The sequence below is a fragment of the Cheilinus undulatus genome, linkage group 3 (genome assembly GCF_018320785.1).
Source record: "Cheilinus undulatus linkage group 3, ASM1832078v1, whole genome shotgun sequence".
NCBI classification, from domain to species: Eukaryota; Metazoa; Chordata; class Actinopteri; order Labriformes; family Labridae; genus Cheilinus; species Cheilinus undulatus.
The window spans coordinates 36,743,433-36,760,301 of NC_054867.1; the positions used below are offsets into that span (position 1 = coordinate 36,743,433).

The 16,869-nt window shown below is 39.9% G+C and overlaps 1 protein-coding gene across 1 annotated transcript in view; it reads right to left on the minus strand.

The window, feature by feature from the left end:
- slc6a11b (solute carrier family 6 member 11b) overlaps positions 1-10,764 on the minus strand; it is a 41,402-nt gene extending 30,638 nt beyond the window's left edge. The window contains exons 1-6 of the mRNA XM_041781485.1: positions 10,526-10,764; positions 9,591-9,821; positions 9,005-9,139; positions 8,635-8,775; positions 8,413-8,494; positions 3,846-3,978 (exon numbers count right to left, since the gene is read on the minus strand). Coding sequence (XP_041637419.1) covers positions 3,846-3,978; positions 8,413-8,494; positions 8,635-8,775; positions 9,005-9,139; positions 9,591-9,804 — 705 coding nt within the window. The 5' untranslated portion in view covers positions 9,805-9,821; positions 10,526-10,764. The remainder of the gene's footprint in view (positions 1-3,845; positions 3,979-8,412; positions 8,495-8,634; positions 8,776-9,004; positions 9,140-9,590; positions 9,822-10,525) is intronic.
- Between the last annotated feature and the right edge of the window lie 6,105 nt (positions 10,765-16,869).

Below are 16,869 nucleotides of genomic sequence, written 5' to 3' on the forward strand. Positions count from 1 at the left end.
TGACATTCATCTTGTTATCGCATGTGTGCACAGATGTAAATTAGCAGTCTTGCTAATGCCAGCTTGTTTACATATATATTGTTTACTTATGTTCATTAGTGTGCTCTTTCCCTAGATTAAAAAAATGTATTTATCAATCCTGTATCCTGGGGCAGTAGACAGCCAACAGTTATAATGTGCAATGGTTGAAGTCCATAAAGCTGGCGGCCCAGGATATACTCTGTCATACTGTTGTGTGTCTCTATTCCCCTTCCCATTTTCCTAACTCACCACTATTTCCTAAAAAAAGAAGACATAAAATCCACAAAATAATCAATAACAAAATACATAACCATCTTAAACATATCTAAAAAATAAAAGTTTGGACAGTGAGTATCAAAATGTCCATTCATGTGTTTTAAGAGCAGAAATGCTTTCCAAAAGAACAAAAAGAATTTTAAAATAATCTATAATTATACATTTTACATATTATTGTAAAATCATTGTTAAAAAGAGTTCAATTTAAAATAAAAATATAGTTGTCAAGTGGTATTTGAGCTTTAATGTAAGTAAAAGCAATAAAAACTACCTAACATGCAAGTTTTATACATGATGTTTTATGCAACATCATGGACTTTTAAGGGAAGGGGAGGGGGGCCCTGATTTCTGACACTTTTATTTTGGGGGCCACGGCTTAAAAGGTTTTGGAACCCCTGCCTTAAGGAGCACCTGAAGGTCATAGCATGAACGCCTGAGTACTTTTGTGCATGTCATCTCTGTAACTAGTTTTTTTGTAAAGACCTGTTCACATTTTCAACATGTTTTTCATACCTTTGATTTATCCATTATATCTTGTCTGTCATCTACATTTTTTATATGACTGAGTAGCCACCTTTTGTGGTAAATTTCTTTAGTACAAAACTTTACAATGAAAATTGCATTTTACTTCCTGTATAAGCTGTAAGGGGCACTTGTGCTTGTTTGGTTAAAGCCCTTTGCTGCATCAAGCTTGTTTCTGGTCCATGCTAACTGTTTTTTCTTCCTGTGAGTCGAAAGACTTTCTGTTGTTTTTTTTTTTTTTTTTTGCAGTGTTCCTCTTTTTGTATCATTTTTAAGAATTTAGGAATGGCAGACAGCATACCAACAGTTAGCTAAAAACACATTAAACTCAATGAATCAATCGGTTTTATTCATATAGGTCCACATTAAAACATCAGCTGTCTCATGCTACTTTACATAGAGGGCAAGTTTGGGATCTATCTGCAGTATTTGCTGATCTACGGCTTCCTAAATAAGGCCTATTCAATATCAAAAGGTAACTTCCACAAATGGCTCTGCGTAACATATTGTTGCTGTCAGGCCAAAAGCTTGTATCTCCAAATTCAACAATTTTCAGAGAATGAAATGCTGTATCTTTCAATTAATTTACCACTGAATAGCGAAAGTCAGCATCTTTTTGACACCTTCTGTTGTTTTAAAATTGGGCAAAATTCACTAACAAATGTAAAGGGTGACCAAAAGCACTGAATTATGAAAAAACAACATTAAAATAATGAAAAACGGAGATAAGAGGTTTTGGTTCTGATGCCAAGGATATGTCTGGACTCTAAAACATTAATTAGGTGTTAAATAAATCATAGGAACTACAGCATAAATAGACTGATTCTTTAATTTCTTCCGTTTTCTGTCAGGTGTGTTTCAGACTATCTACATGTCATCTGTCATGCTTTTAGCTATAAAATAAGTCATTTTGTCAGACATAAAGAATCATAACTCAAGCCTACATGGACATGAAAACATCCTCTGTAAACACCTAGTCCAGTATCATACAGGGACAACTTGAGCCCACCAAACATGACACATACCTTCAGTACAGTAGCTCGCACTTGCTAACCATCAAACCAACACTCCCCTCTTTATCAAACTATTCAGGTTGTGCAGAATTGTGCTCTACATCTCAAGACTCTTAGAAACCCCTTGAACAAAGACCCTGGCCTCTTGGAAGGCAGAGGCGGGCAACATACATCCCCTAGCTTGCTGGCATCCAGTCAAAGTCCAATTGAGGACAGAACAGGACAGAACAGAGCCAGGCCAGGAGACTGAAAAGAAAAGAAGGCTCCTCTGGCCCCGTCTCTTAAACAGGAGAAGCCCAGAGGAGTGATGCTGGCAGTGTGGGAAAATGTGCCTCCCTTTGAAGCACCAACAGGAGTGCAACACACACACTTACACAACTTCATTCACAACATTGAAATGGTGCGCACATACTACTAGGCACAGATAAAGTGGACCATTCATACAAACTGACCTAAGCACACGGTTATAAATGCATGCACACTCCAAATACCCGTACGTCCCAGGCTGCATTACTGTACAACTGCAGGCGGCTGTTTCATGAATGAAACCTCCATTTTCAGGAGGTTTTAGAGGTTTCATTGTCCTGTTTTTTTTTTTTTTTTTGGAAGGGCAAGTGGCTCTGATTTGAAATGCCAGCTTGAGCTTAATTTTAGTCTTAGCCATTCTTAAACTCTTTCACATTAAAGCCTCAATCAGGCTCAAAGATGAACAAAATCCAAACCAAGGTAGTATTACATCGATAAGGATCTATGAGACTTAATGAGACTGTCCACTCTAAGCTCTGGTAATCCTAGGGTGGCCTACAGGGAAAGTGTGGGAAAAGTCGTCTCCTGCCCAGCAGATCCCTTCTTTAATTTGTCAAATAAAACGATCACGCACCCTAAACCTTCGCTTCCCTTTTTCTCCCCATCTCTGTGGAGATGAAAAGGACAATATTCAATCTCTCCATGAACTTTTGATGCTCCACATGCTCCCTCCAGCTCACCACGGGTAAACATTTAGGCCACCACAAATTCGCTGGTCAAACTTGCCCCTGCCTTGTCGTAAATCTAACAGGAGGGCTTAAATGTGAGAATGGCTGGCAAACACGACCAACAAAAGCAAACAGCTTAGCAGAGTCGGAATTGAATGGTAGGGAGAAGAAAGCGGCTCTCTCTCCCAACAAGCAAGCTGTGGTTAATAGCAGGAGAGAGAGAGAGAGAGACAGCAGAGGCGGAGACTGAGGATACACTCTGCATGCTCCTCATGAACGCTCTCCTTTCCTCCTCTGAATACAGGAATCAATCTTGGACTGGCTGCTAAAGCCTGGCCGTGAAGAAGCCTTCTCCCCTCTTACTTCACAGCCACACAAAAGACACTTCAGGAAGATATAGGCATTACCGCCTGGTTGTTTTCCCCCCATCATGTAGAATACAAACCCATTAATTTTTACTTCCACACCCTTCCTTTTTTTCTCTTTACTCCCTGCCCTAACTTTTTTTTTTGCTTTATCCCTATTCCTCTTTGTGTTAGCTTATTGGACCAGAGTTTTTCTATGGGTACTAAGTTACTACAGTAAGGTGCAGAGCTCACTGTCCTGTCAAGGATGTAGGAAGAGCCTGGAGGACGACATTAAAATGAAGCAAAGGTAGCCGTGGGTGGTGCAGACAACCAACCATTTTGTCCTCTGCTGCAGGACATTGAGGAAAGCATGCGGCATTCATTCAACGGAGTTGTTTCGAGGACAAGAATGAAAAGGGTCTTAGCTTACAGCTCTCTCAACAGAAGAACAGCATGCGGAAGTATTGCTGCATACACATGTTCATGTAACAATCCAACATCATAAGTTGGACAACATTGCATCATCTTCACATGTATACATTGCACTTTTTCATCCCATGAAAACATTCAATTCTTACATTTCGTAATCAGTCTTTGCATTGCAAACAAAGAACGTTTCATTCCTGTGTATTTGCAACCAGACACACTGGCATGAGCCCACGTAAATATGGATATGCATCATTCTGTCTCACCTTGCCGGTTGACTTGGGTCCCTTCCAGATGCAGAAGTAACAGATGAACCAGGCAAGAGCCAGACACATGGCCAGCTCCCAGCGCATTCCTCCCATGTGCTCAATACCATCTGATATCTTCAGCACTCTACGTCTGATAGGAACACAGACAACAAATATGATCACTGATTTGATTGAGTGTCATACTCTGGCTTGATGTGAGCAAAGACAGCAGCTGATAGTGTGAAAGAAGGTAAGAGGAAGTAAGGCATTTGCAGACTCAGAGATTAGTTGTCAAGTTCAATTTGATGCTCTTATTTAGAATGCAAGTCCTGCTGAATAAGTTACAAAAATGGAGTGAGGTCTATGAAAAATGAATATTTGCTTAATATTTCTCTGTTTAAAAAGTAATGTAAAAAATAAAGATTATTTTTGGAAAATGGGGAGGGAAGGGGGGTGGGACATGTACCAAGCATTGCCAAGTCTGGGAATCGATCCTGCAACCACTGTGTACAGGATTGTAGCCTCAATAAATAGATGCCTGATCTACTAACTGCACTACAGCACCCTGTAATGTTGAATTTGATGGTTGACTTCACTTGTCATTTATTGCTCAGCTCCTACACACCATAAGGCACCCTGCTGCTTAAAAGAAGCTTTTGATATTGTGCAGGACTTTCTTTGTGAGTTAAAATTCACTCTGAATCGTGACAAAACTAAACTCATGAGGTTTTCAAACTCAAAGAAGAATCCACTGAACCTTTCCTCTGTTACTACATCTCATGGTGATGTGACTGAGCCTGTGTCTTCTTAGACTGACACAAAGTTTGTGTCTGGACTTCTACTTCAGGAATAAAATATGAAAAGACTTCCATGCCTTTTATAGATTATGATGATCTTATGAATATGCATGCATCTTCCCAATGCCTCAAATCTTTGAATGCTATGTATCACGGGTCACTGAGGTTTATAACAAACCTTAAGTCCTTAAATCATCATTGTACTCTGTATGATTGAGTTGTTTGGCCCTCTCTGACTACTCATAGGCTAAATCATTGGCATAGCCGTATTTATAAGGCTACACTTCTGCTTTCTTTATACTCCATCATACAAGACTTATTTTTGCAATCTGCACCCAAAGTCCATCTTGCAGTAAAATGTATGTCTTTGGGTGCTGGTGTCATTAAATTGTTTTAAAAGTAGAATGAATGCATGATTAGAGGAAGATGCATCTGGTTGTAGATGTTTTGATTGATTACTTTCTCATTTAGATGTTGGTTGATCTGTGTTTGTAGTGTTTTTATTTTGTTTTGTTCCCTCTTGTGAATGAGGCTTTCCTGGTTAAATAAATGTAAATAAAATAACATCAATTACCAAAGCTTGGGATCAGTCTTATCTATTTGTTTCATCCTTATGAAACCCTTAAGGAGAATAAACAGTAGCATATAAACCTCATCCAACCTTTATTATTCATACCTCTACTTCTTCCTTCAGTCTTACTCTGCAGTCATTAATAACAGGAGACTAGGATGCAAGCAGCAGGTAATAAGACCAAGATTAGCAAGCAACATGGAAGCACATGTGTAACAATGTTGTCCTAGCAATGAGTAAAATAAATGTGCTTCCAACTCTCCCTTAGATTTCATCTCAAGTAGCCTGCTAGTAAATGAAAGAAATGCAGACGTAGTCCTTTCCTTATTTTCCTATGGCTGCTGCTTGTCTGTAACAATCATGAAGCAGCTGAGGTTGATCATGCAGAGTCTTTGGCCCCAACAAGCTCTCTGTGAATGGAGACCCATGAGTTTATGCCACAATGATCACACCCACCACAAATCCCTTAGCAACACAAGGCTTAGTCCTGCAGAACAGATAGTGCAGCACTGTGGTTCACCTGGTCTTACAACAATTCTCTCTTAGACCATTGCATGTGAGAACCATCCACTGATTTTTTACTCAACTTCACCTTTGTTGATAAACTGTATCAAACTATGGTACTACGATGGGAACTTGCAGCATGGCCTCCTTGAGCAACTGAATTCTCACTCTAGATGAACTGCTCCACCTGTTCTGAAAAAGTTCAATTGCAACGAACCAGAAGCTAGGGTGAGTTTTCACAACAGCGCTGCAATCTGTGACCCCATTATGTGTCATCTGATGACCAGAACCTTGATAAAACATCAGAGGGCGTAGGTCGTTCAGTTGCAGCCAGAGTGGGGAAGAAGGAAATCTGAAACCTCTGCTTCATTTTCCCTGTACTGCACATTATTTACAGTCTTTGTCTCCTTTCAGCACCAAACCCACTGTGTGGAGTGTTTCTGATCCATGAAATCTCAGTAGAAATCTACTGCAAAGTCCAAAACCAATCTTCGAATCATGAGGTGCTTGTTGCATGCTTTATCGGTATGATATTGTTGTAGATTTGGGATTGAATTGCTCTGTTCTTGCAGGAATGCCTCCGGGGAGATAGCGTAGGTGCAAGAGACAGGGTCATGTGGTCAGCGATTATGACATCATAGCTTGTCGGCGTTGGTGAATCAACACTTTGCTTCCTGTTTGTTGAAGCACAGCCAGTCAACAGCATTGACGGAGGATGAGAAGCGAGATTCGGAGCCACCGAGCTACATGATGCTGCCAAATCTTTGCCACCAAGTTCACCCCCCGAGCTCCTGACCAGCCATTGATCATCGTGACATGTTCTTGGTGGTCGGCCACCGGCAAGGTCCAACACAGCCCCCCTGTCCCTCCCTGGTCAGCCCGAAGGGCAAGACGTGAACGCTAATGTGTGCAAATAGACTCTGTGTCTGTTCCAAAATGTATTTAAATTGCCTTTTTATGCCACATTCTCCCACTTAGTTAGAGTTACTTGCATGCTTACCATTAAAGAAGCTTTTGAAGATGCACATTTATATTTCAAACATGTTAAGGGTTCTGTTTGGTTCAAACTAGAGCTTATTTTGTGTCCATTAAAAAGTCTTGTCCCTTAAACACTGCTTTAAGGATTTTCAAAGGTATTTTTTGATGTAGAGTACAGTGAATGGGAAAACGCTTTTATTTTTCTTCCACTATTAGTGTTGTATTAAAATGTTCAGATGGATAACACATTTCAGCTTCATGCTCTGATGTTTTTATGCTGTATGTACAGTGCAAAACATGGCAGTGTATCTTGGCATGGACTGAACAAAGCCTGGTTGGCTGTTCGTTTTGCCAGCAACATGGTGTTTGGCTATTTCCTTTGGCCATGTCTTTCTCCAAGGCTAGACTTATTTTGCTTATTCAAGTTTTAAAAAATTCCATCGCTGAAACACAAATCATGCCTCTTTATTTTCATTTGGACACAAAAACACAATTTCCACTTATTTTAACTATTCAACTTCCACTTGAGTTAAAAAAGAGAGAGATTTGACCCAGCAGTGTAAACATAGCCACTGGCAGCGAGACAGGAAGTGTGGTCAGCATTACACACGGACAAGGCCTGATCTGCTGCCACACACATGGCTCTAGCTGGGAGACAGCTGGCCTACCAGGGCCTGTTGACACACAAATATGAAAAGGGCTGACTAATTATTAGGGGGAAGGTTAGGGGGGTCAATGAAATAGTCTGGATCAGTCAGAAGCTCAGATTTTCAGCATTACTGTACGTAATTCCATAAAAGGAGGACTTAAGATGTGGTGGATGAACTGTACTGACAAATCATGGCATAGTGTTATGATAAACTAAGGGTGGCTGGATACACAACAGATGATTTTTAAGCTTGATTTTAGGCCTGTCACAACTGATTATTCATGTTGTCAATATTCCTCCCGATCAAGTCAAAACCTCCCATATTCAGAATCATCAATTTCAAAAATGTGTGATATTTAGGATTCCAGATTGGAAGGAATATAGGCAATGAGGGTGAGCCACATAAACAAACTATACTGTCTTGTAAGCCAGGACGTCTTTTATATTGTTTCATCACTTCTAGTTTTGAACACAATACATGCCTGGACAGCCAGCGGAGGATGCTGACCATCTTCCATATTCGTTTTCCTTCTGACGTCATGTTTAACCACGTGAATTTCTTTCAAGTTGCTGGGATCACCACTGTGATCTGCAGATGTGTGGCTTTATGGTTGAATTGTCTAGAGTGTGCATTCATGGTGTCTGTCTATCTGTCTGTCTGTGTCAACTTGCACACCGCATTGTTGCTCCAATTGTCATTGATAACTCTCAGAAGACTTCTTGGGTGCACTGATTTGAAACTGGTGCATGAACGAGTCATAAATATTTACAGATTTTCCATAAAACCCCAAAAAGTTGCTGCGTTTCATTTACCTCAGAAGTCAGACATCAGAGCTGTGAATGACATCACACCTGAATTGAATACGTTTCATTTGCTACGAGGTGGTTTTTAAATTCTGGTAACATTTGAGTGTTGTGTAGCATAGCCAGCTCAAAACATTAGGATACTTCATGCCTATAGAAGAGAAAGCCGCCATCTTTGCATGCTCTTGACACAAACTAGGTGTGAGGTCTCATAAAGGTACCAATGACCAGGACAGAACATGATGATGTGAGATAACAAGTAGAGCTTAAATATTTACTCACTCCCAGAACTCGATGACTGGAGAAGTAGCATTGGGGTTTGTGATGTTGGTGGCATTTTCTCCATAGTAGTCAATACAGTTCTCTGTGTAAACCAAACAAGACAGAGGTGACGGACTACAGAACTTTAGGATTGAAAAAATTATGTTTCACTTTTTTCCCTCAAGAAACAATGCTATGGCACAAGAGAAACTTCCTCTTTCATCCACCAATCCCTCCTCCTACCTGTGTTCCAGTAGTGCCCACAGCCGGCCCACGGCAGCTCAGTGGTGAAGCAGTTGAAGAGGTAGAAGATGGCCCAGGCAAGGATCACTATATAGTACGCGTTTAGATAAGCTTCAATCACCTGTGTTGCGTAGCCGATACCTAAAAGGCAAAATGTTAGAGAGGAAGACAATGAAAAATCTGAAGGTAAAGTGCAATACTGTAAACATTATAGTGTGACACCTGTTGAGTTCATTAGGCAACAAGTGAGAAAACATTCATGAATCACTTGAGTATGCAAGCTTTGTCTTCATATGGTTTCTCCAGTTATAATTTTTGATATAGTAAGAATTCTGAGTCAATTCTGATGACAAAGTAAGCATCTTCTCACCTTCGAACAGCGGGCAGACCTTCCTCCAACAAGTGATACCTCCCTCGCTGGTGAACTGACCCAGGGCAGTCTCCAGGAAAAACACGGGAATACCGCAGCACACAAAGAAGATGACGTACGGGACGAAGAATGCACCTTAACACAGACAGAGATATGATTGCAGCCTGATCAGAACATGGAAAAATAGGTTTTGTGGACTAGAGTACACACATTTTTATGCGTTCTTTAATCAGGTGGAAGCTATTTTGAACATTTAGTTAAAGTGCTCACTGTGACATCTCACACATCCTGAAAGCTGACCTTTTAAGACTATGAGGAGGACGCATGGTGTGATGCCTAATGGTGCTTAATGAGGGAACTAACCTCCCTAATTGATGTAATAATGCAACAGAGATGAAATGATAAGGAAACCAAGTTATGGGGTCTGATACATCTTTGCTCTATTTCTAAAACTTATGTATCAAACTGGAGAGGACATTTGCTCATTTCTTGTTACCCCCTTTTACATCCACCTTTTGTCTAACTTCAGAAACTTCTGCTCATTTAGTGTTAACTCCCTGAGCACGGACAAGAGAATCCCCCTCACCTCCACCATTCTTGTAGCAGAGGTAAGGAAACCTCCAGACATTTCCCAGGCCAATGATCTCTCCGGCCACAGACAGGACAAACTCGATCTTGTTGTTCCACTGACCCCTCTCATTGTATCCATCTGCGTTATCCAGGCTGGAGCTGGACCCTTCCGGGTCTTTGCCATCCTCTGGTTTACCGTTTATAACGGGCCCGCTCTTCTCAGCTGTCATGACTCTCCAGCAGCCCGCTGAGAGAGAGAGAGAGAGAAAAAAAACAGAGGAGTTTAAAAAGGTGACCTCATAACTAAAACTTTAAAAAGATCTGCCATTTTTTTTTCAAGGAATTTGTATCTTTCTGGAAACATTTGAATGTGAGTGGGACTGTCCCATTAATGCAAAACCACGCCCATTGGATAGTCCATACTTGTGTATGTGAATGTTCAGATAGGGTTAGAGCAGTCCAATTAATATTCTCTCACTAATGGTGAAGCTGCATAATGTCAGATCAAGCAGTTATAATGAGCTGGGTTTAATGGTAAGGAGATACTGTGGGTTAACAATTACTTAAAGTCAAGACATATAAAATGTAGTGCAACAGAAGTGTGCATAAATGCTGTCCAAACAAAATAAAGGAGGCTTATGAGTGGGTAACTGGAAAATTAAAGCTTTCTGCAACATGTAACTAAAGCTGAAACTTGTGTGAACATCGGTGTTCTTACTGTACTACAACACATCAAGCATGAATAACAAGGAGATAGCATAGTGGGTTAAAATCAGTCAGCCCAGCCCGTATTATCTGCACTCTCTCATGAAGTTCTCAAAGTTTAACTATCGTATGGATGATCTTAAAGCAGGCAAAAACAACTATTATAATACTGCATGAATAAAAGATGGACTAATATCCGTACAATGAGAAATAAAATCTCATGCAACATTGAGTCTCTTTACTCACCAGTCTATGAACAGTGGCAAACCTCCTTTTGGCTCCCGCGATGATACGCACTAACAATTGGCTTTACAAAACACAGGATGGTTTATCCTGATCAGGGGGGTGAAGAAAAGAAAGGAGAGAGGGGGCAAAGAGGAATAATTTGAATCCGCGTGGAGTGGATTTGTTCAGTAGAGTCCCTCGTCTCTTTAAAGAAGATCACAGACGTCTCAGAGTGACGGTAGATCTTGCACAAGGCGATGGATAACCTGCGACTGCGCTCCCACTCTCCAAGCGGTCCACTCTCAAGCGCCTCGACTTGGATAAAAGCCATGTGGTAACCAATGTAGCCCTCACAGCAGCGTTACCACGGCGCAAGGAGACACGGAGAGACGGGAGAAATACTCAGAAAAGTTTAGCATCAAGTTGGATTTTAACTAGAATAACAGACTTCACCAGATTAAATGATTTAATGCATGGCTGACACTTCAGATTAAACATTTCCTAGAAAATCTGTGACATGGACGAACATTTTTAAAGCTCATATCAAGATTTTTGGATGGGTTTGACAGTAAAACAATATTGTATGAGTTAAAGAATATTATCAGAGAGATGAGGTCAGAAAAGGTGACTAACAGCACGCCAAAATTCATTGTAATATGGAGGTTAGGCATTAAACATTTATCAGGACAAGATTTTATTTTCAGAAAAAAAAACTACTCACAGGACAAAATCACAAGAGATCAAATATCCACTTGATCCAGAGAGGGTGCCAAAAGAATTCCTGTCCCGAAGATCTTCATCAGCATTAAACACTGATGGGGAGGATAATACATACAATTATGCCTTTCAAGGTTTTTATGCTACAACAATATGCACCACAGCCAGGGCCGGTTTTAGAAACTTTGGGTCCCTGGGCAAAAATCAGCACCCATCTCCATTTAGCTAAAAGCAGTCATAGTAGATAGGCTAAACAAAATATTTTAATGCATCCTGTACCAGGTAACAAAGCCAGAGAACTAGGTACAGTGCTTAACAAATTTATTAGACCACCTGTCATATTTGTCTCAGAGACCATCCAGCATCATGAAGTGCTTTAATGCAGACTCTTCCGTTTCAGTGAGCTCTCCACGTTTTACCATTTTGAACAGGAATGAGGAATTTCAAACTGAATTCACCTTTTTATTCCCAAATTTGACCTGGCTCACTGGGCTTCCTTGAGAAGTCAGAAATTAATCAAGCACAACGTTCAACCACTAAAACTAATTTTTCTGTTCAGGACTGCAAGTAAATAACTATCATTTGACATATTAATCAAGAAATATTAATGTGCTTTACTATTTTTTCAGTTTTTTTGTAAATCAGTGAATTTGAAAATTCATGGATAACAATAATAATTATATTTTAGCATTAAAAATATCATTTGGGTTAAAGAGCTTCTACATATTGGTGTATTAACCATTGCAGAAACATAAAAAATGATTTTGGTAATTACCAATGCTGTTAATTTAGGGAAGCTGTGGCATAAACCTTACTTTGGGTGGTGGTCTAATAAATTTGTTAAGTGCTGTATATTTATATATATTTATGAAATTACATATCTTAATTAAGTAAAACATCAAATGAGGATGAAAATGTCTCTAAAGCCATGATAAACAGTGCGATTTTGGGCTGTCCTGCTCCTAAACCGGTCCCATTGTCCTGGTCTTGTGACCAAAGATAACCCGGGATAAAATTCTCAAAATTTCAGATATTAACTATCTCACAGTGTGACCCCTGCTACGACCTGCATCAACTAACCAACCAATAGGAATACAGGAAGAAATGACATAACGGTCAACGTGACACTGGTGCTAACAAAGAAACAAGCTAGCATTAGAATGGAGACAAAGCCAAAAAGCAGAAGTTTGTGGTTTTCCAACAAGGACAAAAATCTTGATCCAGATGTTTTTTAAGCATATGAATGCTACACTTACAACAGCTTTGATGTAGCTTTGCTTCATTATTTGCCACAGCACTGGCAGTGTAGATGGATGACACACACTGATGTGGCGCACACTGATAATGTTTATTTCATGCATATCGGTGTACAACGTCGTAGCCTGCTATTCAGCAGCATTGAGTAGCAGTTGTCATCTTACAGCCTGCACACATCTTGATGTAGGAGAATCATGTCACACAGTGTAGCATGACAGAAACTTCTACAATAGCTAAAAACCCAGAGTCTGTAGGAGGCAACATTAATGCTGTGTACACACAGACATTGATGACAGGGGGCACAGCAGACCTGGAGCAGCTAACACTAAAGATTATATCAGCTCAAGCAACTTATTCACACACATCAATGATCAAGCTAGCATAGTTAAATAACATCCACTTTAACAGTGGCTAACGTTTTGTTGCATGCTTATGTATGTACATTAATGTTAGTTTATTGCTAACATGTGCAGCTAATTCTCATCTAACGGTACATCTACAATTCTATGAACAAAATTACTGAAGAGATCCCTCTATTATTGATCTTACCAGAGTGCAAAAAGTTTGTGGCACATTAAAGCATTAGCTTAAAGACCGGGAGGAGGGCCAGCGAACAAACAGAGAAGACCAACTTCCACTACTAAGGAGGCGTGACTTCCAGTATGGTGGTGAGGTATGGCTGCTAGCCCTAGTGTGGTGTAGCTGTTTGTCACAAGGTTTAAGACCTGGCCCAGCTCCAGCTCTTTTCCTGGTGTTAAGCAGACCAAAAGTTAGTGTTTGAAACCTCATACTTACATACGGCCTTCTATATACTCAAACAAACCGGACTGACGCCTCCAGTCAAGTCATGTTTAAAAAGCTACCATTGGACCAATTATAGAATTGAGTTCCAATATACAAATGTCCTTAAATTTTTTCAGCCTTATTTTAATTTATGTTAAACATATTACATATTACAGTGTGTCTTTAGGCTATTTATGGGCTCTGGATAGAATTTAGAGCTGCAATGCAAGTAAGCTCACATACTAAGAAATACAGCCGAGGTAGTAAACACGAGGGAATTCTTGCATACAAAAATTGTATTACATCAGTGATTCCCAACTTTTGTCTTGGATCATCCCCTACTTGTATTTCAGTTATGCTCTATGCACATGTAGAAATGATTCAAATGATTCTTCTTCATTGTGTTTTGCTACTCTGGGTTGAACTGTTGGCTACATTGCTCAACACTGCCCCCATGATTAGCGATGGTGTTGCAACATTTGGTCCGTATCTGTAAGCTTAGAGAGAATGGATGAAAAACAGACCAAATGAATGCAGAGTACAGACAGAAAGGTTCGCCCGTCAGTGTGTTACTTTGATTTTAGTTAACATATGCAAACTTTATTTTGACAACCTAAGATAAGACAAATACATCTCCCTGAAATCTCTGGTGCCCCAGCCCAAACCCCAAGGTTTAGAAACAATGCATTATATGACAATACTAATGTATTGACAGTACAACATAATAAATTTGGCATTCATGAACGTATGTGGTTTCAGATATAACCTGAGAAAGCATTTTCAAAATGGTGACTGTCATCAACAGAAGTCCCCTTCAGTAACTGATTGCTAATGTCACTGAGACATCATCCATGTTAATATACAAACTGAATCAGTAAAGAACTCATGTGAAACCAATCTGAGTGTAGATTAATAGGCAGCTGGTTCAGTTAGCCAGCAAGATGTTAGTGCTCTGTTTGATCACTCTTTCCTTGCTTATTCAGAAGATAGCAAGTAAGCAAAGTTGGAAAGAGCCATGAGAATTACGGGACAATATGACCTATGATATCCATCAATTATCTACACCTTTTGTCCTGTTTGGGGCCCTGGGGGGCTGGAGCCTCCCTGCTTTCTGTGCAGGAGGTTCACCCTGAACTGGTAGCCAGTCAATCGCAGAACTGGCAAACAGAGACAAACAACCAGGCACTCTCACACACACCTACAGTTAATTTAGAGTCACCAATTCACTTAATGAGCATGTTTTTGGCAGTGGGAGGACGCCAGAGTGCCTGGAGAGAACCCACGCATGCACGGGAAGAACATGCAAACCCCTGCACCAAATGTGCAACCCTGATCAATTGGCTTCAATCTAAGTGACCTTTCTATTTTCAGAATTAAAATCAAGAAAGTGATGTTGGTTGATTCTCGTAAGAGAGCAGTTAGGTTTTGTATAAGAAATAAAGTTCCCATACTTCATAGGCATATCCATAAGTATTAATTCATTCATGAGCTGATGGGTTTCAGAAACTGTCAAATCAAATCCAAAACTATGTTTTTTCTCATTGTCCAAGGAATGTTTAGAAATCTTTGAGCCTATTTTTCTAAAAATATATAAATAGTGAAAGGTGGGTTTGAATATATTTTTTAGAAAGTAGTGTCATAAGTTTATTATGACTCCTGATTATCTGTTTTAATATGTTAGTTAATATGAGTCTCTAACTGGTGTGTTTATTTTTACAACAACACCAAAATTACAGCTAAAATCTGAATTAACTTAAAGACCCTAATGCTGTTATTTCTCCCACCGGAGGTGTTTGTTGGTTGAAGTCTCGTGGGAAGTCAAGTCTCAGTCTTCAAAGAGGCAGTGACCCCATTTGATTTATGAATCGAAGTCAACAGTCTGGTTCCCTTTGTCAAAGCAGTTGCTCCTGGGGCTTTGCTCGCAGCATACCAACTCACACCTCTTTGTCCCCTTCAGAAGTCACTCTGCACCCGAGCATACAATACGAGCTGGTTTCCTTATTTAAGAAAAAAAAACATTGGTATGTGTTGTCACCAGCCAATGATGAATGATCAGCCCATCATAACAAGTCCTAATAACCCATGCTGATCGTAAAACAATATTCTGTATGGGCTCATAAAGAGGGTTTGTCGGGTTAGAAGGTTTGTTCCTACACAAGTTGATTGCCTGGTTTCCAGGCGTGATAGACTTGGTGCACTAGGAACTCCCCTGACTCTAAAAGCCTGACCTAGTCTCTAAGAATCCCTTCACGCAAGGGTCACTCGTCATTAGAAGCTTAAAGGAAGTGCCCTGCATAAAAAGTACGGCCACCCAAAGCGGCTGGCAAACACTCTGTTCTTTTCAGGCAGAGTCAAGTCTTTTTTTATGTCTCTCTGTACAACATTATCAGAGGGGGGACGCTTGATGGGAACTGAACTTATAAACATATAACCCCTATCTTTCTGGAGTACTGATAGAACATGTTCAAACTTTCAAGTCACAAAAATCTCTCTCCATCACTGGATGGTGCAGTAACAAGATGGTTACAGGTCATTCTCCTTAACCGTCATCCTTCTGGCCTACTGACTCCACAACAAGCAAGATGCTCCAGAGTAATTGGTCCCATCGCTCGTAAGAGACCACAGACTTGTTGTGCCATTAGTTTTTGGTCAAGAGAGGAAGAGAGTCACTTTGCTGTCCAGTTGGAAGAAAAGTTGTTGCTAGGATACTGCCGTCAGCCTTTTACAAGGTGCTGTGAGTTAGAGAGAGAAATAAGCAAAGGGATCAGATAGGTCGAAAGAAAGAACATCAGCTCCCAGAGACAGAGGTGGAAGGTGATATGAAAGGATAACTGTTGTAGCAAACAAAACAAGCTGAACATAAAGAAACTAGAAGAGAAATGAAGGACAGTGAGAGGAGGAGAGTGGGTAAAGCTGTCTCTTGGCATCTCTCTCCCTCTTCTTCTCACATAATGTTATGTAACAACACTGTTCTCTTTTGTTGTTTTTTTTTTCCCATCATTTTGTGAATGCTGCTCAGTTTGTCTTTGAATCTTTCAGTAGCAAATATCTTTTCAATCAGGACTGAAAAATACATTAAAATGTTAATGAAAGCTTTTTTCATAGATACTGAGAAAGAGCTGCTTTAGTGGAAAAAGCATTACTTGTTACCTTTTGGTTGTTTTTCAGTGCTCATTCATTCAAACCAGCAGCAAGTTTACTGCAGACAGGAACAAAAATGACAACAGCACCAGTTTTGCTTGGGTTTAAAAAAAAAAAAGTATGCTTCATGTGACTTGAAGAGATCATACTATAGCTTAAAAAAGCTATCATCAAAAGTTATTAACATAATAATAAAGGCAGGGCTGCTTGATTCTAGAAAATCGTAATCATTTATACTGAGTGATATTGAGATCATAATTGTTAAACACAAATACTTGTTGATTTAACATTTTCATCTGTTTGGGAATTCTATGGGATTAATCAAAACCATGTATTTGTCAAGGTATTTTGCATTGTTCCAGGTTCGACTCCTCTGATTTTTCTGACGTCTTCATCCGTTTACTTCCTTTTTAATCTAATCTGAGTGCTTGAAATGGTTCCCTCTGCTCCTCGCTTAAATTAAAGTG